We start from the raw sequence: 25,009 nt of genomic DNA on the forward strand, positions 1-25,009 counted from the left end.
AACGATTCGTACTTTTCCGATTAGACGTCTCCATCAAAAGTTATGGGCAAAAAACCAATTTCGACAAAAAATTCAAAGGGCTGTAACTTTTGATCTAGTAGTCCGATCTTGGAACTGTTTGAAATTATGGATTCTACAGGCCACATTCTATAAGAAAATATTTTTTTCCGGTCGATCTGAGACAATTTTTTTTCTGGGCAAAAAAGGCAGTGTATACCTTCCTTTTTTCCCAAAAATCGACTGCACCAAAATTTCTCGGGAAAAAACTTTTTCTTATTAATTTGGGTGCGTAGAATCCAAAACGATTCGTACTTTTTCGATTAGACGTCTCAATCAAAAGTTATGGGCAAAAAAATTCCTGTTTTTAAAATTTAAAATTCTTATTTTCGTCATTTCGTGAAAGGCAGGACGCAGGTACCTCACCTCAGTAGCAGTACTAAGTACCTGATACCTATTTGTTATTTTGGGCATCAATGTAGCGAATTGCCGATCGATGCCGAATAGCCAAATCGTTGACTGCCAACACTGATCACTCACTGAATAGTGAATACTGAATACTACAGAATATTAAGATTTCAGTGACTTTAGACTTTAACCAAAACCAAAATTGCTATCTATATAATATACCTATATATTATTGCCTGTATTTTAAAGTGGACGGAGCGGATAGCGGAGTATTACCTAAATACCTAATAGCTATGATGATAACTCAATTCTTCTGAGGGGGGGGATATATATCCCCTTCATCCCCCCCCCTCCGTAAATACGCCACTGTATTGGCACATTTGTGCATTCCAGACTAGCGGCGAGGAAAATTTTCAAAATAATACTTTATCAAAAAGTTAGTGGTGTAGAAAGGTGATAGAAGCCGTAACGACTCGGGTGTTGACAAAATTTATAATTTATACCGAGAGAACATTACGTTAAGGGAGTACCGGTTAATTTGAGAATCGGCGGTACAAAAACCTCGGCCATTCTAGCAAGGAACATGAAATTTTGGGATGTAGTCCTTCCAGTTCTTTTGAACTTTGATTAATAAGAAAAATCCTTTACTGCAACAAAATTGTGTTCAATAGATTTATAGATCGAATTATTAGTTACACTGTTTGTTACTTATATTTTGTCATGAATAACACTCACCAGGGGCGTGGCAAGGTAAAATTGCGTCTAGTGCAAAGTTTGTCCGAAGCGCTTTTTTTAATAATAATAATAACCATAATAATAATAATGTGGTCTTTGCATATTTTTTATTATAAATAATACTGCACTTTTAAAATATATATAAATACAGATGTTGCATACTTTTTATTTTAAAAAATCTTAGGACCTTTTGGCGCCTAGCAAAATTTGGCGCCTAGGGCACTTGCCCGGTTGCCCTACTGGATGCCACGGCCCTGACACTCACATCTGCACATCTGCGTCTAAAGGCTTGGCTGAAAGCACGGATATTCCATAAGCATTTATGCTCTCTGTATAGTTCAACTAGCGTAAAAGTTTTTTTTTCACTGAATTTACGTGCCATTTTATGAAAAAATAAAAATAAACAATACGCCAATGATAAGCCTTCGTATGTAGATTATGACGGCAAAACAGCCAAAGACAGCGACTGACGCCAACGTGTTTAGACGTTGCCTGCAAAACTGGTGATGGTGTACGGGGGAAGGGGTTGGCACACTGTGTATAATCAGTGGTACAGTATTGATGGGTGGACACGGGCCTTTATCGAGTGCTAAAGCGGATAACTTCATGTGGAATCTAACAAATGTCAAATGTGTCATAACCATGCTCTTTGCTATGCAATTTTAAATTATTTTTTGCAATTTCCTTTGACCGTAATTTAAAAATGTTTGTTCGTTCGAGATGTTTTAATCTTTTAAATAACGCTTTTAAAGTACATAGGCGATTATACATAACAGTCACATCGAAACATAAATATGTACAGGCAGCAAATCTTAATTCACCAAAAGTAGTGTCCTTCTCTGATGGTAGGTTACCGGTATTTAAAGGTACGCTTTACAATTTAGTTGGTGAATAGAAAAGAAATTGGATGAAACCTCAAAATTGCCACTGTCAAGCTTTCTTGCGAAAAATGAGGAGGAAACGCAACGTTCACGTGAAGCATCCTGGCGTACGATGAAGTACACTTTTATTATTTTTGGAGGATCAATGTCGGCACTGGCCCTATATATCTTATTTGAATTAGGAAAAGCTCCGACCGACGAGTATGGCCATCCCGTCATGGATGAGTATAGTCACATGCCCACCGTAAAACAATACCTATATAGAACAATAAGTAAACTCGATTACTATAACAAAGTAAGTAATGCGATGTGTAACAATAAATGGCCACGGATGTTTTAGCTTATTAAAGAACCATCACGTGAAAAATTGCTTCCTGATCCAGTTAAATATCCGTACTATCAGCCAACTTATACATTAGTTCTTGAATTAACAGATGTTTTGGTTCATCCTGATTGGACTTATAAAACAGGATGGCGTTTTAAGAAACGTCCAGGTAATTATACGTCGACGTCCAAGCATTCCACTCTTCAAATTGAATTTTAAGGTATTGACAATTTCTTGGAAAGCTTAAGTGGGCTATACGAGATTGTGATATTCACAGCGGAGCAAGGAATGACTGTATTTCCAATAATTGAAGCTCTCGATCCCAAAAATTTAATATCCTACAAGCTGGTGCGTGATGCTACTCATTTCGTTGACGGTCATCATGTAAAAAATTTAGATAAGTTGAATCGGGATTTAAGCAAAGTACGCTTTTGTTTTGAAACTGGCAAATTCACAATTGTCTTCCAGGTGATTGTCATTGATTGGAATCCTCAGTCGGTAAAATTCCATCCGGAAAATATATTCCACGTACAACGATGGATGGGAAATAACGAGGATACTACACTAATAGACTTGACTGCATTTTTAGAAAGTACGATCGCTTAATTTTGCTAAAATGTAAATTGGTTTTTTAGCTGTTGCACATTCAGATGTATCAGATGTGCGAGAAGTATTAAGGTATTATAGTGAGTTTGATGATCCATTGACGACATTTAGGATCAAACAAAGAGAGTTAGCAGAACTGCAAGATGCCAAAGCAAAAGTTCAAGATGTGGATAGTCCGTTGAAACGTTTAGGACGAGGTTTATTTGGTAAAAGCTTCTGAATCTCCCTCAGATTGCAAAGTGATGCCTTCATAAATATCCAAATTTGTGTGAAAAAATAAAATGTTTTTATTAATCTTATGGGGTGTGTGGGAATAGTACCAAGTAATTGACTGTATCAGTTTCCCTTGATTATGAACAAATTTTTTATAACTACAATTGTACTGCTTGCGTTTGAAGCTAATTTTGGGTATTTAGGAAGATTTGGATATAAAGAAATGTAGCTACATCTTGCATTTCATGTTCCACCTGTAAACACTTGATCGAATAAAGTTATGTTTTTTCTATTGTATTTTGATTCAGTCATTCGCGAATTTAGAGTAGCTCTCATGAAGCTGGCAAAATAGACAGTTGGATAATTTTATTGTATTTTTATTCTTGTTCTACAAAATAAAAATTCGTCAAAGTAAATGTAGCCGTCGACAGTTTTGTCCGAATTAACTGAAATAGGCAAATTTGTATGGGAGGTAAATATGCACCAAAGGACGTATTCTTTGATTTTGGTGATTTTCAGTATCACCAGAAAACTGAAATTCATTTGAATACAATGACACCTCATGTGTCAACTTTTGACATTTTAATCTAGCTAGAGTACCATGACTATGTTAAATCAGTCAATTTTTAGATGAGGAAGGCTTAGAAAAATCGATTTCATTACGTTTTGTCTTTTAGCCTTTGCATACAAAATTACTGGCACGTAAGAAGTCCAAAGATCACACATGTACACTATTCATATACCTAGGTACAGTGTAGAATCCAAAACGATTCGTACTTTTTCGATTAGAGCTTTCAATCAAAAGTTATGGACAAAAAACCAATTTCGAAAGAAAATTCAAAGGGCTGTAACTTTTGAACTAGTAGCCCAAGCTTGGAACTGTTTGAAATTATGGATTCTACGGGCCAAATTCTATAAGAAATGTTTTTTCTCCGGTCGATCTCAGACAATTTTTTTTCCGGCCTCAAAAAAGTTAAGTTAGTTCGTTAGTAAGGAAGGTTAATTATATCTAAATTTACATAAATTAATGCACATTGTAATTTACTTACCCTTAAGCGATGCTGCTGTGTGTACTTGGGTAATATTGGTTTGAAGGGCAAATGAAGTGAAGACCCTTTTTTAAATACTTCTTCCTTTTGATGCACTGCTGAACAACGTCTCTTTTTTCTGACGCTGGCTATGGTGGAGCAAGCAGAGCTGTACTGCATAATTTAAACCACACCCAATGTTTTGGGCTTGATTAGATGATGATATCCCAAAAATGTCCCTATAGAAACCCAAAATCAATCGATAATCTACTACATTATTCATTCTTTGTACCTATAGGTAATTGTATCGAAAATCTCAACTTGAATTAACCAAGATTGTAGCATGTCCAGGACAAGCAAACTGGGAAACAAAAAATGTCTAAACAAGTTGGAAACTACTTGATACGCAGAGCTACTTAAGCGCGTTTTTGTGCGACGGATCGAGGTTTTATTAGGAAACTCATTTTATAAATATAGTCCGTCTGTAAAGGTGACACAAAGCTAATGCTTCAAACCGTAGCATTCTACAATGAGTCGAGAGCTATACTTATGTGTATAAAAAAACCTAAAAAATACAGGGTGTCGTTTAAAAAAAGAAAGTTGTCTTCCTTGGTGTTGAGAAAATGCAAAAACTGATTTGAAACTCATCAGACGCTTCACACTATCTATGAGATCATTTGATAAATGATTATTTATTTTATAGCTATTTTAGTAAATTGCACTATTTCATTTTTGTTGCAGTAGGTATATTGTAGAGGTGTGATAACAATAATCAAATGAAACAGCAATAAATTCACTGAATTCAAGTTTTAAAGTGACATGATTGGATATTTGTGGTATTTTTTTGATATAACGTTGGCGATAGAGGAATTTTTGTTGTAAGTTGCAACCATTTCCGCATACATAAACCTAAAATTAATCACAAATATACCTTTTTTGCAAATGTTTCTTATTACCAATCTGTACTAATAACCTAAACTAAAATTAACCAATTTTGAGTAATATATATACACTGTTAGGCATTTAAACAAAAAAAAAATTTACATTAGGAACCACCCTGAATTTGAAAGATGACCACAGTCTCACAAAACAATGACTATGATTGTTTTCCTGTCAGTAATTGAGCATGTCCTTTTTTTTAAACACGTTTATACTAAAATGTGTGTACATCCTCACTGATTGTGGATTGAACTTGCATATATACAATACATGTACATTTATCAGGGACTTGCTATTTTATTACTGCCATCTGTACATTTTCCAATAGATCTGCAAATTGCCATCAATAAATGCGTAAATCTAGTTACGATTATAGATATGATTTACATGTTACAGTTTCATATTTCCTGTACTTTTACCCACTCCTATATATTGAAAAGTATACAAAATTTTGTTAAATATATATTTTAAAATTAAAAATACACAACTATCATAAGAACTGTACAACAATATAAAATATATGGATCTCCCTGAATGCGCAAAATGTAAAATGTTGGAATCGAATTTCTAAATCCATCAAATAGCATTGAAAAGCCAACTCAATAGCCAAATGAAGAAACATTATACCAAATAAAACATTTATCCTTACGATTCCAACACATTTAAAGTCTAACTACTTGATCTCGCCATGATTAAAAATAAATTAGCATAGTATTTACATTGGTTGCAATAGCACTACTAGATGAAAATGCTGATAAAAATTTTTTTGGGTGGTACTTAAATGGTGTTCCTATTTTTATGTATGTGGAAACACTCAGTCTTTATTTCTTGCAAAGCATGATATTCGTAGTTATTCTTTTCATTCATATGCTAAGGTTTAAACTTCACCAAGGGAATATTTTTTGATGCAAGACACTTGTCACAAACCCACTCTGCATACACTTCAGCAGTTAGTAACTGAAAAGCTGCCTCTGTTAAACCGGTGCATCCTCTACAACACATAAAATTTAGACAGTGTTCACTGTGTTCGATAAATTACCTGTGGAACCAAAAATTACAACCGCTTTCGCATAGAATAGCTTGATCGTTATCGTGCACCTCCTTGTGGCAGACTCCACATGGGTATATGGGAGGAGCGTTTGGATTTTGTGAATTAAAAACCTACAATAAACTGCTCAAACTCTGAATGCAGTCTCAAACCCGCTTACCATAGGTTGATCTGCAGGATAGACCTTCCCCGCACTAACAGGCATAGGTTTTGAATACATACTGTTCATTGGTGTCATCATAAAGTTATTGTTTAGAGGAGGTCCTAAAAAGGGACAATATTGCGATAGAAATTAAGTCCTATATGGTACAAAGTGAAATGTTCATACTTAGATAATCACCTATTGATCCATTAGGTGTATTAACCCCCATGTTTGATGGTAATGGTCCATTCATTTGTGGATTCATTCCATTCATTGGGCCATTCATGGGCCCATTAGTCATTGGACCACTGATTGGGCCAGGTCCGCCCATTGGGCTAGAAAGTGGTGCATTCATCGGACCGTTACCTACGCCCGACATGGGACCTGTCATGCCCGGTCCCATAGGACTATGCATTGGCCCTAAAAACTAACTTGTAACACAATTCCTATTATGTCAAATAAGCACCTGCAATAGCGTGAATGGAAGAGCCATTTGCAGTAGACATCATATGTGACCCCATTTGAGCTCCCATTGGCCCATTCACTCTAGGACCTGTCATCATCATAGGACTATTCATCATCTGTGGATTCTGATGTGCATTCGGACTGTGGATCATTGGTGGACCGCCCATCGGCATCTGAGAACCTAATATAATGTTCCCACAACATTGTGCAAAGCTTAAAAAATTGCACTCACCCATCGGTCGACACATATTCATAGAATGCATCGCGATACCCATATTTGGAGGCATTCCCATACCAGGTCCAACCCTAACAGAATTTAAACTACTAACTGAACTGGGGCAATCATCAAAAGGGTTCGACGCGACTATTGTATCGCCATAACCCGATAGAGGTGGAGGTAATAGATCTTGTACATTCGGACTTTGTTGTATGGGGGTTTGTACGTTCTTCCTTCGTTTTTTAGGATTTGAAGCACTACTCGATAGATCTGTACTCAAATTTGGAACGTTCAGCCGAAATGGTGACAAGTGACTCATTTCTTATGAATAGTACCCACTGTACTAGAATTGACTACCATAGGGGTCTTTACATTGCCATAACATTTTCTTAGTTTCAAGTACTCTCTTATCTTAAACTGAAACAAACGACTTACACTATTAACGTAAAGTGTCTTTGAAATGGTCTTTTACTTCTAATTTTATTATTGGTACTGGGATAATGAAGATAACATAATTCTATTTCACTAAACTCATAATAACAAACTTAACTACCTGAAGTGAGCTAGACTGACTTTCAACTCGTTCAAGGAACACAACTGCATTTATGTTATAACATACAGGGTGACCCAAATTTTTAACTTAAAAAAAATGTATAGCATGTTGTAGACGTTTTCAACGCGTTTAGTTATGGACTATTAAAAACAAGTGTCTTCGTTATAATAATATTAGACAATGACTTTCTATGAGTGAGATGTGTTTAATGTGGACTCAAATACTTGACTCAGTTACATGAATCCGAGATACTGGAAGCAATTAAAAAATTGAAACCGAGGTCGGCTATAGGCGAAGATGGAATCCCACCCTACATCGTGAAAGGATGTGCATCTTTATTGGTAACCCCCATACTACATCTATTTAATTTAGCTTTGCAAACATGTACATTCCCTGAAGCTTGGAAATGCACCAGAATAACACCAATTCACAAAAGTGGAAGCCGAAAATTAGTTGAGAATTATCGCCCAATTGCAATTATACCAGCAATAGCGAAAATTTTCGAAAGAGTGATCTATACTAGACTTTATTCCCATCTCAGCAGTATAATTGCAGATCAACAGCACGGTTTCACGCGGAACAAATCAACGATTACCAATTTAATGCAGTTTACGCATTTCTCAGCAGGAGCCTTGGATGAGAGAGCCCAGGTGGACTGTGTTTATACAGATTTTGCGAAGGCATTTGACACAGTATCCCATCAAGTCTTGCTCCGTAAACTTGTTTTAAATTGCGTAAGTAATCCGACCGTCAAATTCTTGAAATCTTATTTATCTCTCCGTAAAACAAGAGTGAAATTCAATGGTGTGTATTCAGCCGAATTTTATCCCTCATCAGGCGTTCCCCAGGGAACACTTCTTGGTCCTTTTCTGTTTCTCTTATACATAAATGATTTACCGCGAGTGATAAAAAACTCGAAAGCACTACTATTTGCGGACGACCTAAAACTTTTTAATAAAGTCCAATCCCCAAGTGACTGTTTAAATATTCAAGAGGACATTAACTCAGTAATTAAGTGGTGTATCAAAAATAAACTAAAACTAAATATCAATAAGTGTAAAGTCCTTACTTTTACTAGATCGAAAAATTCCTTACTTTTTGACTATAAGATGAATGGAAAGGTCTTGCTACGAGTCACCTCCGTTAAGGACCTGGGCGTGTTTTTCAATAACAACCTTAACTTCAACTTACACATTGAATACCTAACAAATGAGTGTTACAAACTTCTTGGTTTCGTTATCAGAAATACACTCAATTTCACGAATATACAGACAATGCTAACCTTATATAATGCGTTTATTAGATCCAAGCTTGAGTATGCTGCATGTATCTGGTCTCCTCAAACTCTCAAATACTCAGACATGATCGAAAAAGTGCAGAAAAAGTTCATCCGAGTAATGTTTTTTAGGTCAACCCAAAATTATCCACATTTGATCTCTTACGGTACCCAGCTTAATTACTTAAATAGTACTTTCGGCTTAGATATAACGAGGTTAGAAACCCGACGGTACATTGCCTCCACAATTTTTGTCTTCAAAATTTTACACAACTTGTTATACTCTTCCGAATTACTGCAAGAAATTAAGCTTAAGGTACCATTTGTTAAGCTGAGGCAAAATAATACTATTTTTGTAGTTAACAACACAACTTCCCCACTTATTAAGATCTTGATCACTTTAAATAAGTTATCCTCAGTTAATGATATCGACTTTTTTCACGATCCCCTAAATTCAATAATAAATAAAATTAGATCTTAAGCCCTAATATTTGTTCAGAGCCCCAGTGCCATGTAATTGGAATTTTTATTCTGTATGGTTTCTGGTTAAATAAATAAATAAATAAATAAATAGAGAGGTTTTGAGGAATCGAGTTATATGCCAGCAATTCAGTTTTGACTAATTTTAGAATACAGAAATCGACAACTTATACGTATGAGGGTATTTTCCAGACTTTATGCGTAAATATAAACCAATCGATAAATAAAACCAACTGGAATTTGGAAATGTTCTGTCATGTACTACTAAAACTCAACCCAACCCCAGTCATGTCTATAATCCATCGAATGCGGATATAATGAAAACATTGCTCCAAATCGAAGAAACGCAAGAGTAATGTTAGCAGTAAATACATGCAGCATCTAATCCAAATTAATTCAGACAAACAAATTTTGTTTTCGTAATTACGTAATTCGTTAAATGGTTGTTTCTACCTTTGCGAAATCATATTGGATGTAAACGTTTCCATAGCTACGTTCCTTTTGGGTAAACAAAATTTATCGAATTTATTCAAAATTTCGTCTGTTGAACAGTCGACAATCGGTATCCGTTCCAACAGTGACTTCCCATAGCGATTTTTCTGATCCATAATGTCGAAATAACGTGTTATGAATCGACGGTACAGTTTGATCACCGATTAAACAAACAAAGGTACTTATTTTGATTGTTTCGTCATCTTTCATTCTTTTATTTGCAAGCATCCAAACTAAGAATTTTGGTTTCCATTTCACCATTCCTTTCCACGATTTAAATGAATCAACTTTGATGGTCAGTCATTACTCATAACGGTCTCCCATGCTTTGTCACGTTGAGTTTTGTACAAATTATAATATATTTATGTAATGCAGCAACAATATGCTAATTCAACATCTTGCCTATTCGTTAATTCAGTTTTACTTTTTACACCATGTATTAACACTACAAACCTAATTATCCTTGTGTTCAGCAAACTACCTACCTAAACTTGCAGCCTTTATTATTACTGCTATCCCCTTTTATTAGATAATAAATAAACAAATAAATTACAGATCACTTGCTTGTTAACTCAGTTTTCTTCTTTCCTACAGACCTGCTTTAAAGAGATAAATTGGGAAGTATAGGTACTTATAGCCATATATAGAATAATTAAAAGATTTATTATTTCCTTTGTTTTGCTGTATTAATCATTTGTTACCGCGCTCATCCTTTTCAGAACACGGTACCTATACATGTAAGTATACAAGGTACCTTATTATTATTTATTATAACTTATATATCGACCTCATCATTCTATGTATACCTACTTCTTTGACCTACCTTTTATTGCGGAACATGTTTCTATTGTGAGTATCTAACATTAGGTACAGCTACGGTGAATTAGTATAAGTTCTTTTTCGAAATTGTATGGACAGTTTCGTAGAATTTTTTAAAACCAAGTGCATTGTTGGTTGAATATCTGATAGTTTATCTACAGCGATTAACCGAAAATTCCGAATAATTGAGGCAATCGCAATTTTTAACTCCAACATGGCGAACCTTTGACCTGCAACACAATTTAAGACCGGTTTATGCAAGTGTACATTTTTAAAAATAGGCATACCTATACAATTTCTTGGTCCCGCACTAAACGGTATATACGCAAAAGGGTGGCGGCCACGTGAATTTTCGGGCGAAAATCTTTCGGGGTCAAATTTTTCTGGATTAGGAAAAACAACTGGGTTTCGGTGTAAGGTAAAAATATGAACATGCACAACTGTGCCTTTTGGAATCAAATAATTAGAGGCCGTCCTCAGATCAGTTGTCAGTTTTCTGGCGATGATTGGAACACTGGGAAACAAGCGCAAAGATTCCTTTATTGTCATCTCCAAATAATGCATATTTTGGACATCTGCATACGTAAATTGACGATCGGAGTCACCCATCACGTTACGTATCTCTTCGGCCACCCTTTTCTGAAAATCGTTCGTTTTATCAAGTATAACACCAATATTGAACAAACCTGTATATGAGGATTGTTGGCTAGTAAAAGTAGCGCAAACTGTATACCGGATGAAGTCGTATCGTGTCCCTGTAAAGTAATGCATTTGTATGCTTAATCGATTGCGAATTCATTGCTTATTATAACTTCAAAAGTAAACGTGTCGACTTCTTCTCGAATTCCTTCGTCCTGAATGCTAGCACCTTGATTTCGAAAATGCAAAAGTAAATCTAGTAAAGCCAACCGCCTCTTTGGCTCATCACCTTTTTCTCTTATACTTGCCGACAGAATGTCTACATTCTTAAATTGAACTTTTCGATTTTCTATAACATCCGTGGTAAATTTATGCAAAATTTTTATTAGTGCGTTCTCCTGCTTCCTAAGCTGTGTGAAGTAGTAGAAACACTCTACGAACAACCAAGGGCGCTTTATACGCTCCAAGATCACTTGCCCCATGCTAAACAAACGAAATCTTTAAGGTAAATTTCATCTGAAAATTTTAATATTTACTTATAAATTGATGTCATGTATTCTTTGGATCGAGCGTCATTTTCCTCTAATTTCGTGCCCATTGCTGTTTCTAGATAGAAACGTTAATTTACTTAAAAGGTAACGCTGTATTGAGATAGTTTTAACATCCTTCCTTATTCTGATGATACTCAATTTTCAAACAGAAGGTGTGGTTACAATGTTAGGAGACATGCTAAGGAATCGTATCGTTACGAAAAGAATTATTTCATTAAATGTAAGTGAATGGTAAACAATAGATATAAAGCAAAAGCGTCTTTCCACTCATGATTGGTGAGCACTTGGATCGATGAAGGTAATAATACCTTTTTTTTAATTCGTTGTTTTTGGTTGTATCATAAAATTATATATTAAAATACTTTACCGCATATTGTTCGTAAAGTGAATTCTCCAATGATCGGCTCAATAAGAGTCTTTGCTTTATTACATTCTAATTCAAGGTTTTGAATGAGCAATTCACTTCTTTCGATCATTGTTTTTGAAAAATTCTTCAGTATTCCAAAATGAAATGCGGGAGTTATCAATTTTCGTCTATAATGCCATTTTGTATCTGAAATTAAGGTACTTCATCATAATATTACGCTATATAGTTACTATAGGTATAACCGACCTTTACTGGTTAATAAACCAGTACCCAACCAAACTTGTAAGAATTCGTAAATTCTACTTTTCTCCAAGTTTTCGTTGTTTGTCAACAAAACCTGAAAGTAGGTATATTATACTGCAATGTGTAGAGTTTTTTATGGAGAAATGAAAGGTCCAGTATGTTGACCTCTGTACGTATGGAAATAAATTTATAATGTACTTTGGACAACATATTTCACTTAATTCTATTGGAAAAGCTTACTTTTTCAAGACGGGTATCTATAGACCGTTTGTAACCGTAATCTCATTCACTGCAAAAAAAATTTGTGAACTTTCATTACTCAATCAAAGTTCAACTTTGATTACTGAATCAAAGTTCACAAACCTTTTAAATCAAAAATTAGGTAAGCATTTTCAAAATTAGTGATTTTTCAAATATTTTGATTTTAACGGGCTACAAACGGTTCGTCATTCAACAAAAATTCTTGATAAAACACGCGTTATAAATACTCGTATACAAAACATTTATGTAATTTGCCCGCGTCGCGAAGTTTTTGTTTTTGGGTCCACTTGGATCGTCATTTACTTACCTCGATGTCTTCTGGACATAATAATTCAACTGAAGCTATATGAGCATTCCATAAACGGTATATTGGATAGTACCTTTTGTTGTTCTCTTGAAACATCCGCCAAACATATTCTGAAATCAAACGCAGTATTAAAAAACAAAGATAGTGACGATTAAGCGCGGATGAAAACAGTAGGTACGGCTAAATTAATTTATTGTGTCATAAGTATTAGAAGATATACTTAGTTTTCAATCGTAAGTATACTCACCAGGCGGCCCAAACATTTCATAAGTATTGCCTACAACAGGCAAAGTTGGTGGTCCAGGTATTTTGTTAATTAGTTCAATGTATCTTGAATCTGTCTGTCGCCATAATAAGGTAATTATAAATATTAGCAAAAACCCTAATGCAATTATGAAATAGTACATGTTCTCATGTTACGTACCGAAGCAGCAGTAATCAATAATTTGTTTTAATCTAAAAGTAAACAAGCCTATTTAGCAAAAACATTACATTTAGATAAATCGGTTTTGATATAGGCGTAACTAGATTAGTACCTATCATGTTTTGCAAGAAAACTCAGTCAGTTAATCAGCTTTGAAATTTTTTCTCCCTATCATTTAGTCCCTAAAGAGAGGCAGGCAAAGTGCGAACTCGAGCTCCGTTTCTCACTTTGCCTGCTGCATTGGTCATTTCACGAAATGCCTGGGGATTTTGCAAAATGCCGGATTTCTCAGTTTGCCGGTAACATATACACCGCAGTATATCTAAGGTTGCATATTTATGAATGTGTGTTATATTATAATTTATTGGATATGTTAGGGAGAGAGCTGGACAGTACTCGATTTTGTAAATACTTTTTAGTAATCAAATCCTTTAAAGTATTCAAATACTGTAATTAAATACTTTTATGGAAGCAGTATTTGTTTTTGTAACTCAAATACTTTCACAAATATTTAGTATTCGAATACCTCGCAAAGTATTTGGATACTTCGTAAAGTATTCGAATACTTCGCAAGGTATTTGAATACTTTGAGAAGTATTCGAATACTTCGCATAGTATTTGAATACTTAACCTTCCTTTTTTTACCATAAATCGACTACTCCAAAATTTCTCGGGAAAACACTTTTTCTTATTAATTTTGGTGCGTAGAATCCAAAACAATTCGTACTTTTTCGATCAGACTTCTCAATCAAAGTTATAGACTAGAAACCAATTTCGAAAGAAAATTCAAAGGGCTGTAACTTTTGAACTAGTAGCCCAATCTGGGAACTGTTTGAAATTATGGATTCTACAGGCCACATTCTATAAGAAAATTTTTTTTCCGGGTCGATCTGAGACAATTTTTTTTTCGTGGCTCAAAAAAAGGCATGTATAACCTTCCTTTTTTACCAAAAATCGACTGCACCAAAATTTCTCGGAAAAACACTTTTTCTTATTAATTTTGGTGCGTAGAATCCAGATGATTCGTACTTTTTCGATTAGACTTCTCAATCAAAAGTTATGGACTAGAAACCAATTCCGAAAGAAACTTTAAAAGGGCTGTAACTTTTGATCTAGTAGCCCAATCTTAGAACTGTTTGAAATTATAGATTATACAGGCCACATTCTATAAGAAAATGTTTTTTTTAGTAGTAATACATAATAACCAATTCGTTGGTTAATTTAGTTCAGGATAGTAAAATAATTCGAAAATATTATAAATGTGCAAAACAAATCCTCTTTGGAGCTTAATTACGAGTTAGAACGGAAAAAAATGGATTTCTTGAGGATTAAGTTCGAACTAATAGTCAAAGCTAGACGAGTAAATAATTTTAATTAGTCATCGCCAAAATAAAAGTGAAGATCGAATGTTTTCTAGTATATGTTTGGAAGGGGATTATAAATTAATAATTGTAAGAAATCGATAGTCGAAAGTATTCACGAAATTTGCGTTCATTTCCAAATACCTCTTTCTATTGTTAATTTTATAAACCTCTTCCAAATCAAAACATTCGATTTTCACTTTTATTTTGGCGACAGCTAACTAAACTCAAAAACAATATCTTTAAGTTATTCTTTCTAGTAACAAATGCACAGCTATTGTTATGATTTTGCCAAAATACTGCACCTACCACACGGAGCGAACTACCAGCATACAATCACGCACATTATTGATTGTAACAATAACAAAACACCGATAAAGTTGAACATTACAGGTTCTGCTAACGCTCACAGTGTTCTAATAGACCCCGCATAATATAAATTCCCCATCTTTTACCAATAACAAGTAGAAATTGTGAATTTCTTTTGTCGTGCGAAGCTGTCACCATCTACAATAATTTCATCGAATCATTAGCGTCAATTCTCTGACTTTAGCCACTTATTTAACAATTAACAGTTGTCGGTAGCCTAGACGGATGTTACATATGTCAAAGCACATTATAACCTCAAAACACAACAGAAAAGAAAATATACTTTAATTTCATACTTTTGGAACATAAACCGTTCTCGTTTGAAATAATTCGTTAATGAATAATGTGATAGGTCATAAAATGACTCCATTCAGAATTTTATATTTTAAAGACTATTTTCTAATATAAATAGATATAAATGCCACCGCCCCCTGTGGTAACGGGATTGTCCCCTATAGAAGGGCCCCCAGGTACGAGAATAATAATAAGGGGAGAAAATTTTGGAACAAAATCTTCGGACCTTATAGGTAAACGTCTTGTATGCCGTAGACTTTTCTTTTAAATCTGAATTTGCAGGGCTTAAAATATGTGGATGCGATTGTTTACTTTCTGCAGAATGGAAATCTCCTAATAAAATCATAGCTCGTTCCGGCCCCGGAAAGGGTAAAGGGGATGTTATTGTAACAACACGTCTTAATGGGGTTGGCACATGTAACGTTAGCTTTAAAGGTGTGTATGGTAACTTCGTGATGGGCTGTTTGTTAAAATTCTAAGTAGGGTATCATGAAACAATTGGGCCTATGAAAGAGAGTGCAGTATGGGTTGAAGAAGCTCCGTTGTTCGTCTGGGGGCGGCACTCGCTGTCCCCCGGAAGCTACCAACAAGAAGACCCTTTGGGCTTATCAGTTGAAGGAAACGACAAGAAATTTCCTGAAGATGATCTGCTTGAGTTATTTCCTAACGCAACTGGCGACATTTCATCCGAGAATTTTTCAGCGTGTTGGTTTCTACTGGAAAATCATCATTGTACATCGTTTAATGACTTGCAGGCGGGGTACTTGCAAAACCTTATTCGATTATGCCACTAATCAACTTTTGCAGTCTGCTACATCTACGTCGCAAAGTCGAAGGGCAAAAGGAAGGACAGTTGTCGTTCTTAAAAGCTAATGTCGGATCCGTTATGGATCAAGCAGATACAATTGCAACGTTGATGGATAAATTTGAAAAAGATGCGAGTGTATACGGTAGTGAGTCCACACGAAAATTGGAAAAGTCTATCAAAGGTGAGTTTTGTTTTTCTACAAAGCCAGAAAACATTATGTTACATTTTATTTCGTACTCTGACTTTTAACATTAAGAGTAAACTCTCTTCCCTTCAGTGGGACCTGCTTTGCAATTTTTCTAAATTTTGAGCAAAACACGTAGATTCATTGAGAGGTGCCCACCACATTTTGTGTCATGAACTCATTAGAGCTTTTAAATTACTTTATTACTATGCTGTTTCCAAAGCTAGGCAAGACTAGAAAGCTATGGAAAGGGAAGACAAAAATTGGTATTTACACTCTGAATTTGAACATTAAAGTTTGAGTACAAAAATATCTGTATGTGGCCCCAAACCGATTAAACACAATGGAATTTTTTCAGAATCGGAAAGGGAGGCGAGAAAGTTATTCGATGATGTGTTAACGCGAAGAGATCGAGCGGAGAAAACTAGAAATGCCTTAAATGTTTTAGCTAGATTTAGATTTTTATTTTGTCTACCATGCGTAATAGATAGGAATATTAGAAAAGGAGAGTACGATATAGTAATAAACGATTATACAAGAGTAAAGAATCTTTTTAATAAAAGTGAGGTGCCCGTAAGTTACCTTTATGTCACAATGTACGGCAGTTTTAGTGATTTAATTTTTTTTAGGTTTTCAAAACGGCGCTCAGCGAAATAGAGAAACGTGTAGTCGGACTGCAAAAGATGCTACATGATAAATTACAAAAAATGCCTATACCCATTGAAGAACAAAAACGCTTAATTAGGTACTTAGTAAATTTAGATGCACCCTACGAACCCGCTTGGGACGCCATTAGGAGTTACTCAAATTACATTAACTTGAGATTTAAGCAATGTTACGAGGAACACAAAGCTGGAGAGAATGCTGTCGCCGAAGAATTATGTATGTTGGTAATTAATATAGGCTTGTCAGACTTGTAAATTGAGGCTTATTTTACTATCTGATTCATTCTTATTCGAGTTACTTCGCGCATGCGCAGACCCAATTTTTGAATGGATGTGCAAACGTAGTTTTAACACGATCTCAGTTGTTAATATCTGCAGTAAGAGTTTTTTAAATATCCTAACAAATAAGGAGGAATGAAATAGGAAGGTTCCTGTGCGGACGCGAAATGCTGCCTTTCCATCGCCTCTACACTTTAAAACAAAAAGAAACAAATTTATTGTATGATCTGGATGTTGAAGGGATCTATTAGCTGTAGGTTTTGTAACAGAAAGTTAGTATGAAACTTTGCTGAACACAAGCGAAGGTAAAATTTATGGAAAGTGTAATACTGCAGCTAATTAGAGATGCAAAAGGATACAAAAATGAATAATAAAAGCACTGAGGAAATCAACACGGAATAAAGAAAAAAATAAGTGAATTGAAAAGAGTAGAAACAAAAGAAAAATAAGACAATAAACCGAAAAGTCCCAAATACAAATTTCAAAAAATCAAAAATATTACAAATTGGGCCGTGAACTTTTTAAAGATGGAAGAAAAGTGGAATATAGAATCCAAAACATACATATCGCAAGTTTAAACAAGTTAACAATTTTTACATTTTTTCACTGTCTTAAATGTTTTTTCCCAAAAAAATAAGTGGAAAATTACAAAATAAGCTGGAAAATTTGCATAAATAAAAGAAAAGTAGGAGACACTATGACTGATCCCATTTTCAAAGTTTAAAAAAATTGGGAGCTGGTTTGTCTAGGGGAGAAACACTTTTATTAATATGAAATCTATTTATATTGTATTTTAGAGTTGCGTTTTGGATTTTTATTAGCATCAATCATTTACAGGCAAAATGAAAAATAGCCAATCGGCTTCAAAGTACAGCAAATTCAACTCTTCGTATGATTCTTTAAATGCAGTTCCAGAAAATATATTGTTTGTGGAGGATTTATGTCAACTACTGTCAGAGTTATTTCCAGATTTATGGAAGCTAGGTCAATCTTATTTCACTGGGGAGCTGCATGCCAATGTGGAAGTGGGGCATCAAGCGAATTTTAAAGTAAGTGTCTTCACGAATGGGATCCATTATTTGAAAATTGATTTTAGAACATTGTAATGACAATAATTGATCTGTTCTGTAAGACTTTGCGATCGGCTGTTATTCCACATACGTTGGATAAAAATGCGGATAAAGCGCTTGTGGGAGCTTGGACGATTCCCGACATTGACATTATTGCATTGTGGCTTCCAGTATGTTTGCGTTACATTCGATCTACATATAAAATACTAATTAAGTTAGACTTGCCAAGCGAAGCTTTAGATATAATATCCACGTTTATACTAGACTTCAAACTTTATTGTATGAGTGTTTTGTTAAAGCAAACAACGGAGCAAGTTAGGCAATTGTCAAGTCAGGAGAATTGGAAAATAGAATTTGCCGGCACTCACAGTGGAATAACGGAATTGGTAAGGTTTTTCAAATATATCTTTGGTTTCATTAGAACAGTGAATCGGTTTGTATGCAAAATAGAAAGAATGCTAACATAATAGTGAGAATTGTAACCTCAACTTGGCTTTTGTTTAGTATGTATTTAATAAGTATATTAGATCGGTTTATTATTGTTGGACGCGTGCATTTTTCACACGTCTAATGTAATCGATGGAGTTGCCTTTAGTAACCGATGTTACTAATAAAATATCAGTAAGTTCGATTTATAAATAATAAATGTATTTTTGCGATGCGCGCACGCTGTTTTTCACAAGCAGAAGAACCGAAAATATCCTGTCCCGAACAGCATCCTTAAATGAGCTGAACTTGTTGACCGCCCATCTCAGAGATCCCTCGGTAACCACCCGTGCAGTTACTTTTCAGTCAATCGGCCTTGCACCGATCCGGGTGGCTCCTTTTGGTGGGTCTCTGAAGTTACGTAGTCCTCAGGCCCGGGAAAAATAGAATACAGAGTTTATGGACTTCCGGAAGACCCTCTATGTTGCCACAGAAGGTCCTCCAAGATCCTTATTTAGACCTTCGAATATGGTCCTTATACCTGAGCTCATTGCTTGTAACTATTAGTTTTAACTTCATAAAAGAAAATTGACCCTGTTTGTCCACTATGTGTGTTAAAATTTATTAGATCAAAATTGCACTATGTGGCACCACTGCTAAGATCTCGATCCCATAGACGAACGGATAAAATTCACGCATGTACCAACTGCATGTCTCATTCATAATAGACACTTAAAGTGTTAAATGTGTCAGTATTATGTTGGTTTTTTTTCTATGGTTTATTGTCAATAACAGGCACGTTTTGCAAGACTCATCATTTTACACAACTTTTTATGACTTTTAGCCAATCGAGTTTGAAGAGTTAGTGCAGACTGTGATTCGTTTAATTAAGGAATCTGTGTTAACGACGGAACAACGGGAAATCTCACTATTAGAAAATGCGAACGCACAAAAAGAACTAGACAAGCAAGTGGAGACGCTTTTATCGTCCTTTTACAGTGTCCTGAAGAGCCTAGCATTTCAGGACGATGAGAGCGGATATAATGAAGATCATTCACCTGTTGTATCGCAACTGATTGGTACCCCGATAACGGCTTATAGGAATCATGACGCAAATAATCACATACCCATTTGGGAATGCAGATTGTTAACAACACTTTCTAATTGCCAATACACTAATAATACGGTTCTGGTGCATATATCTCGGTCGTTTACGATGAACGGTTATTCTCTCTCGAAATTGGCTATTGAAAATGTTAAAACGAAATTCACTTCACTCGAAAAGGCACTTTTGGACGCATATTTGGAACATAAAAGTGATCCACTTGTAGGCACAATTGAGCCCTCGATGTATTTGGGTAGATTCGATTGGGACACTAATAATATTCCGTCAGACATCCGACCCTATGCTAAGGAGTGTATTAATAATTTGATTCACGTACACTCTGAGGTAAGGATAAAGTTAAAAAACACACAGTTACTTATACTTTGTAGGTGTACACTGTCTCGCCCTCTCTTGTTGAAAGTGTGCTTCCGCAAGTAGTCCAAACGATCGCCGAGGAATTATTTAGGTTAATGTCTTGCGTAAAGAAATTTAGTTTAGCCGGAATACAACAAGCGCGTGCGGATATCTGCGCATTGCAAGAAATTTTATTGCCATACTCGACACCGAAGGCTAAGTTGGTTATTGAAATTCGTAAGGTACCTTTTAATAACATATTCGTTTTAGAACGTTTTTTAATGATGCTTTAGATATAATTCCTTCTTTAGAAAAGTCAAGCTCAACGTAAGTTCAATTAATCAATAACAAAAAATGGAATCTTTTTTTTAGGATTATCGAAGATATACTAAAACAGGTTCGTGTTAGAATGCGACTGCAAATTCTTTGTCTATCAAGTAGTGCTCTAAATGGTCCGGTCATAACATGATTATCGTGATAACAGTGATTGATGTTATTTTGCGAAGCGCATTCAGTAGTCAACGCCTTTTTTAGCTATCTACCTCATTTGTTTTTTAATCCCTTAAATGACAAAGTGCTTTTGTTTAGAAAACATTCACTTTCATATGAATTACACAGATGATGTGTATATTGTGTAGTAAAAGAGATATTATTAATTTAATGATTTATTTACATGTAATTTGTAGTGAGTTGTAAGGATGTTAATTTAATTGGACTCCGTACAAATAACATTCGGATCATTTTAAAATTAATATAAATCACTATAACAAATGGTGCTTCGTTTTTACAACTCAATACAATTATGCTTAGCTTATATATGTTTTTTTGTAGGTTTAATTTGGGAATGTACATAGAACGAAATCAAGATATTGTATATAGCATTATTTTAGCTTTACATTTTAGTTCATTTTTCTTTTTTTTATTGCCAAAATCTACAATTGGTATTGAAAGAGAATGTGTATTTTTATGTATATATTGTATGTAAGTAATTTTATGTATCAAACTTATTTGAGTAAATTATTTATGGTAATTTCAGCATTTTGGATATCACTGTAAATTTTCTAATATTTCGCCTTATTAAATGACTGTTTTTGATTGACGAAAGCATAATTATGACACGTGACTAAGCTTATTGTAAATTGTTTTTAATTTCTTTTATTAATTCCATGTTGTATGTCTCTGCTTTAAAACATCTCTAGGTTGTGACTAGGTAATGATGTTAATAACATAGGAACATGTGATATCACTAGACAACAAATGTTAGAAAATTTATAGTTTGTGATTTTTGTAAAATGTCTAAAACGACAATTTCATACACTTATTTATTTTGTTTTTATTTTCATAGATTTATTTGTATGTTATAGGGAAGTAGTAATGCTGCAGTCTAATTGTAGTAACAATAATTATATGAATAAAGTTCATTTCTAACTTTACATATTTTTGGCAGACATACAAAATGATTTAGCACTGGTGCAGTGGAGCGGTGACAATTTAGGACCCTACCTTATAACATGGTGAGCATTCCCACAAGTTTATTACGACTAGGTTTTGGAAATTAGTGAAGTTCATTGATAATTGAAACATTGCTTTTCGTAAGCTCATTTAGGTAGGTAGGTACATTCAAAAATTGTCAGGTAAAAACTAACTGCTTTGCATCTTGGCAAAATTAGTAGAGATATAATCAACTGTTTCAAACCAATATAGACTGCGAGCAATAAACGCAAACTGAGGGACTAAGGTTGCCACATGGCCAGGATTGTTCCAGAATTAGCTGCACTGTCCTGGATCCTGAACTGATAATAAATGTAGGAATAGGTACTAGCCTTTACTTATTTAGAGAAATAAATAAATATTCTCGTTTACAATTTTGCATTGCTGTCTGTTCGTGTGCACGATAACTTTACTGTTTACGTTGGATCTCTGATGAAGCTGCCTGTTCGAGATTGAATTCTATGTGTATTTTCCAAATTTATAGATATCAACTATGCTCTCATTTTATAATTTGCTGAATTATCAAAGAGAATAAACAGTCCAGAAATAAATGACCATTTTTTTCCACCGTGAATACATTTAACGCGTCCATAACTGATGCGCTTCAGATACTTCGACTCACGTCTTACCATACAGCGGTAAACTCCGACTGTACCTATTTTAGATTTCAATTGTGCAACTAATAAAAAAATTCCCATTTGTTGCACACTTAATGGACCACACTGTTTACTCCTTCAAATCGCATTTTAAAGCAAATTTGGGAAAGTCTATTTGAAAATAAAGCACGCATGGAACGTAAATGATATTTTACCATCAATTCTACGAATTCACGCGTACGCTATTCAAATATTGTAGGAGTTTTTTCCGTGGCACTGGCAGTCTATTTAATTTAGTTCGTTTAGTACTTTTGATTTTAGGGGTATAATCAAGGATGAAGTTCAGAGAAAAGCGAGAGACAAAACAAAAACGATAATCTCATTCAGTGTTCTTTTCCTTCGAAAGGAAGTTGTTCACGAGAATTTTTGTTTGGGCTGGTACAACTGTTTTACTGAGTGCAGCTCTTTTGTTTTTTGCACCTCTACAGCCTCCCTGGCTTTAAGGTATATCCCCGAAAGCTGATGAAAGGTAGTAGTGTACCAACCTAAGTCGGGTCGTGCCCAATATGAAATGGCAAAGGATTACAGGCCTATCAGCCAGGTTCTGAAGCATCAGAGTTATTATATCCTCAATCGGGACGACGGAAATGAGCTCATGCATCGGTTACTGGAGCATGTCCGCAGGAGTGTTGTCTCCACTGCTATAGTGCCTGGACGGAGTGTATATACACAGGGATTTTGGAAAGTTGACGCATGATCAGAGACAGACATCAGCTCCTTGGCGACAGTTATCTACTGGATCCGGGGAGAGTAAAGAAAATTAGCTAAACAGGGTGTTATCCTTTATTGAGAGGAACGGGGCTCTAACAGATGTGAAAGAAAAGCCTTTGGTGTGCCTTAGTGCTGCCTGGTCGAGCTTCCTTGTGAATAGAATTGAATAGACGATAGAGTACGGCTTTCCCGTTCTCATCATGACTGTCGTATACTATATCCGACCCATGTGGCGCAGTTCAGTTAAAGCTGGACTGTGGTGCTAAGGGTCCCGGGTTCGGGCATGGATATTTGTAAATGTATAGTGGGTTGGGTTGGTAAAGCAGCCTTGGCCGAAACCCTGCCCACCCAAAAATAAAGGCAAAATAAAAAATAAAAAAAATAAATCCTTTAAGACTGTGTAGATGGATAGGCAGTTTTGAGTTCGTTTACTGTTCAATCAGTCGCAACTGAAAGCCATATGGGCACTAAACTTATAAGTGAAGAGAGTTCATTCGATTTATCCAAAAGTCATTTATACCTACCTAATATATAATTTTAACACTCCCTAACATCTATATACTTGAAGCTGTGTCTTTTGCAAAAAAAAATGAGGGTAGTAATATATACCAATCCGACTTACATGACTATATAATACACGCTCCAAGAACAATATACGCACCGAGTTATGTAGACTGTCCAAATCTCAACATGGAGCCTTATATCAGTGTCAATTTTTATTTAATTGCCTTCCCACGAAATTTAAAAATTTAGATTTTTCAACTTTTAAGACCAATGTTAAAAACTTTCTTCTAGTCAATCCTTTCTATTCCCATCAAGAATTCGTAAACAGTTGTAAATCTGTGAATTAGGTATTGACATTGTTCGTAATTTAGTTTAGTTTAGTGTAATGCTCATGTTTGTACTTTTAATAACCATATTTTTGTTTTATCTGTTTACATGTAATTTTGACGAGTGTAACCACGCAGAAACACAAATATATATATTATTATTATTATCTAAACATCATTTAACATCAAGAAGTATAGCAGTCAGCTTTATAGCCATAAGCACCTTAATTGGCTATAATATATTTATTTTTACGTGATACGTCACGTTCACTTGGAAACGAATACGCTACCCGCTAGGAAAGTTTTCACTCCTATTTCATCAGTCAGTACCTACAAGAAAAAATCAAATGAGATTTCCCTCACAAGTTTTTCAAGAATCCAGAAGCATTCTTAAGTACTCTTTGACTAAGTACAGACTTTCTCATACAGCGTGGCAAGTTGATGGCCGGACATAGGGAAATAACATGGGAAAATACATTTTCGGCAATTTCTGCTGCCCATTTTAACCGAAAGAAAAAATAAAAACACCCTCTGAGAGATAATTAAAATCGGCATTAGATGTTACCAAAAAAGCGTGCTTAAGCCCTTTTTTAAAAGTATAAAAAGTTAAATTAATAAATCCAAAGAGGTGGTAAAAAAATTGGTCGGCCATGATTTAGGTAGGTACCGCATTTGTTACCTAATTCTTTGATTTAATTGCCATCTGTAATCAAGACGCCAATAACATGAATAATAATTACACTACAGACGAAAAGGGCTTTATTGTAAAATCGTTTTATACTGGGAATAGTACACAGTACACGGCGAAGTTCGTGATTTATTTTCAGTTAAGTCTGATGACAGCCCAATCATTTATAGTGTAATTATTTCACCCTTTCGTCGTGAAGTGAGATGATAGTCAAAGGAACGATTTGTTGTAGTAGGTACCTGGTCCCTAGCAAGTGCGACACGTCACTCCATGGCCAACCAGTTTTTACCAATTTTTAGGAT

The 25,009-nt window shown here is 35.0% G+C and overlaps 4 protein-coding genes across 6 annotated transcripts; 2 read left to right on the forward strand and 2 right to left on the reverse strand.

Moving 5' to 3' along the window:
- Positions 1 to 1,761: 1,761 nt before the first annotated feature.
- On the forward strand, positions 1,762 to 3,455 carry LOC116168314 (mitochondrial import inner membrane translocase subunit TIM50-C-like). Its single transcript, XM_031484071.1, has 6 exons — positions 1,762 to 1,985; positions 2,036 to 2,316; positions 2,362 to 2,515; positions 2,567 to 2,769; positions 2,815 to 2,938; positions 2,982 to 3,455. Exons 1-6 carry the CDS (start codon positions 1,844 to 1,846, stop codon positions 3,170 to 3,172), a joined length of 1,095 nt encoding a protein of 364 aa, XP_031339931.1. The 5' UTR covers positions 1,762 to 1,843; the 3' UTR covers positions 3,173 to 3,455.
- Positions 3,456 to 5,608: 2,153 nt separating this feature from the next.
- Positions 5,609 to 7,587, reverse strand: LOC116169413 (protein pygopus). Of its 2 annotated transcripts, none has more exons than XM_031485497.1 (7): positions 7,477 to 7,587; positions 7,020 to 7,421; positions 6,789 to 6,968; positions 6,521 to 6,742; positions 6,341 to 6,444; positions 6,172 to 6,293; positions 5,609 to 6,123 (listed from the first exon to the last, which is right to left on the reverse strand). In XM_031485497.1, the coding sequence occupies exons 2-7, from the start codon at positions 7,321 to 7,323 to the stop codon at positions 6,003 to 6,005; spliced, it is 1,053 nt and encodes a 350-aa protein (XP_031341357.1). In that variant the 5' UTR covers positions 7,324 to 7,421; positions 7,477 to 7,587; the 3' UTR covers positions 5,609 to 6,002. The 2 variants fall into 2 exon arrangements, with proteins under 2 accessions (XP_031341357.1, XP_031341356.1); XM_031485496.1 differs by having other exon boundaries at positions 5,612 to 6,123; positions 6,509 to 6,742.
- Positions 7,588 to 9,964: 2,377 nt separating this feature from the next.
- LOC116167708 (exocyst complex component 2) lies at positions 9,965 to 21,764 on the forward strand. 2 transcript variants are annotated; one of them, XM_031483195.1, is made up of 13 exons: positions 9,965 to 9,983; positions 15,559 to 15,673; positions 15,723 to 15,875; positions 15,924 to 16,200; positions 16,248 to 16,429; positions 16,791 to 17,005; positions 17,062 to 17,314; positions 18,214 to 18,425; positions 18,473 to 18,832; positions 19,717 to 20,322; positions 20,367 to 20,551; positions 20,602 to 20,658; positions 20,704 to 21,764. In XM_031483195.1, the coding sequence occupies exons 2-13, from the start codon at positions 15,565 to 15,567 to the stop codon at positions 20,798 to 20,800; spliced, it is 2,706 nt and encodes a 901-aa protein (XP_031339055.1). In that variant the 5' UTR covers positions 9,965 to 9,983; positions 15,559 to 15,564; the 3' UTR covers positions 20,801 to 21,764. The 2 variants fall into 2 exon arrangements, with proteins under 2 accessions (XP_031339055.1, XP_031339054.1); XM_031483194.1 differs by lacking the exon at positions 9,965 to 9,983 and adding an exon at positions 13,207 to 13,225.
- On the reverse strand, positions 10,450 to 13,470 carry LOC116167709 (cytochrome P450 4C1-like). Its single transcript, XM_031483196.1, has 9 exons — positions 13,240 to 13,470; positions 12,993 to 13,102; positions 12,428 to 12,518; positions 12,182 to 12,367; positions 11,800 to 11,869; positions 11,437 to 11,746; positions 11,311 to 11,379; positions 10,912 to 11,263; positions 10,450 to 10,854 (listed from the first exon to the last, which is right to left on the reverse strand). The coding sequence occupies exons 1-9, from the start codon at positions 13,397 to 13,399 to the stop codon at positions 10,679 to 10,681; spliced, it is 1,524 nt and encodes a 507-aa protein (XP_031339056.1). The 5' UTR covers positions 13,400 to 13,470; the 3' UTR covers positions 10,450 to 10,678.
- Positions 21,765 to 25,009: the final 3,245 nt, after the last annotated feature.

Source organism: Photinus pyralis, unplaced genomic scaffold (assembly GCF_008802855.1).
Source record: "Photinus pyralis isolate 1611_PpyrPB1 unplaced genomic scaffold, Ppyr1.3 Ppyr1.4_LG4, whole genome shotgun sequence".
Lineage (NCBI taxonomy): Eukaryota > Metazoa > Arthropoda > Insecta > Coleoptera > Lampyridae > Photinus > Photinus pyralis.

Excerpts from the sequence above, each read along its gene's own strand:
- LOC116168314 (XM_031484071.1), top strand. The coding sequence starts at position 1,844 with ATGTTTGTTCGTTCGAGATGTTTTAATCTTTTAAATAACGCTTTTAAA. Across the intron at positions 2,317-2,361 it reads AACTCGATTACTATAACAAA|CTTATTAAAGAACCATCACG; the intron begins GTAAGTAATGCG and ends CGGATGTTTTAG. Across the intron at positions 2,516-2,566 it reads GCGTTTTAAGAAACGTCCAG|GTATTGACAATTTCTTGGAA; the intron begins GTAATTATACGT and ends TTGAATTTTAAG.
- LOC116169413 (XM_031485496.1), bottom strand. The coding sequence starts at position 7,323 with ATGAGTCACTTGTCACCATTTCGGCTGAACGTTCCAAATTTGAGTACA. Across the intron at positions 6,969-7,019 it reads GAATATGTGTCGACCGATGG|GTTCTCAGATGCCGATGGGC; the intron begins GTGAGTGCAATT and ends ACATTATATTAG. Across the intron at positions 6,124-6,171 it reads TGTAATTTTTGGTTCCACAG|AGGATGCACCGGTTTAACAG; the intron begins GTAATTTATCGA and ends TATGTGTTGTAG.
- LOC116167709 (XM_031483196.1), bottom strand. The coding sequence starts at position 13,399 with ATGTACTATTTCATAATTGCATTAGGGTTTTTGCTAATATTTATAATT. Across the intron at positions 13,103-13,239 it reads TGAAATGTTTGGGCCGCCTG|AATATGTTTGGCGGATGTTT; the intron begins GTGAGTATACTT and ends GTTTGATTTCAG. Across the intron at positions 11,380-11,436 it reads TCGACACGTTTACTTTTGAA|GGACACGATACGACTTCATC; the intron begins GTTATAATAAGC and ends ATTACTTTACAG.
- LOC116167708 (XM_031483195.1), top strand. The coding sequence starts at position 15,565 with ATGCCACCGCCCCCTGTGGTAACGGGATTGTCCCCTATAGAAGGGCCC. Across the intron at positions 15,876-15,923 it reads ATGTAACGTTAGCTTTAAAG|GGTATCATGAAACAATTGGG; the intron begins GTGTGTATGGTA and ends AATTCTAAGTAG. Across the intron at positions 20,659-20,703 it reads TTAGAAAAGTCAAGCTCAAC|GATTATCGAAGATATACTAA; the intron begins GTAAGTTCAATT and ends TCTTTTTTTTAG.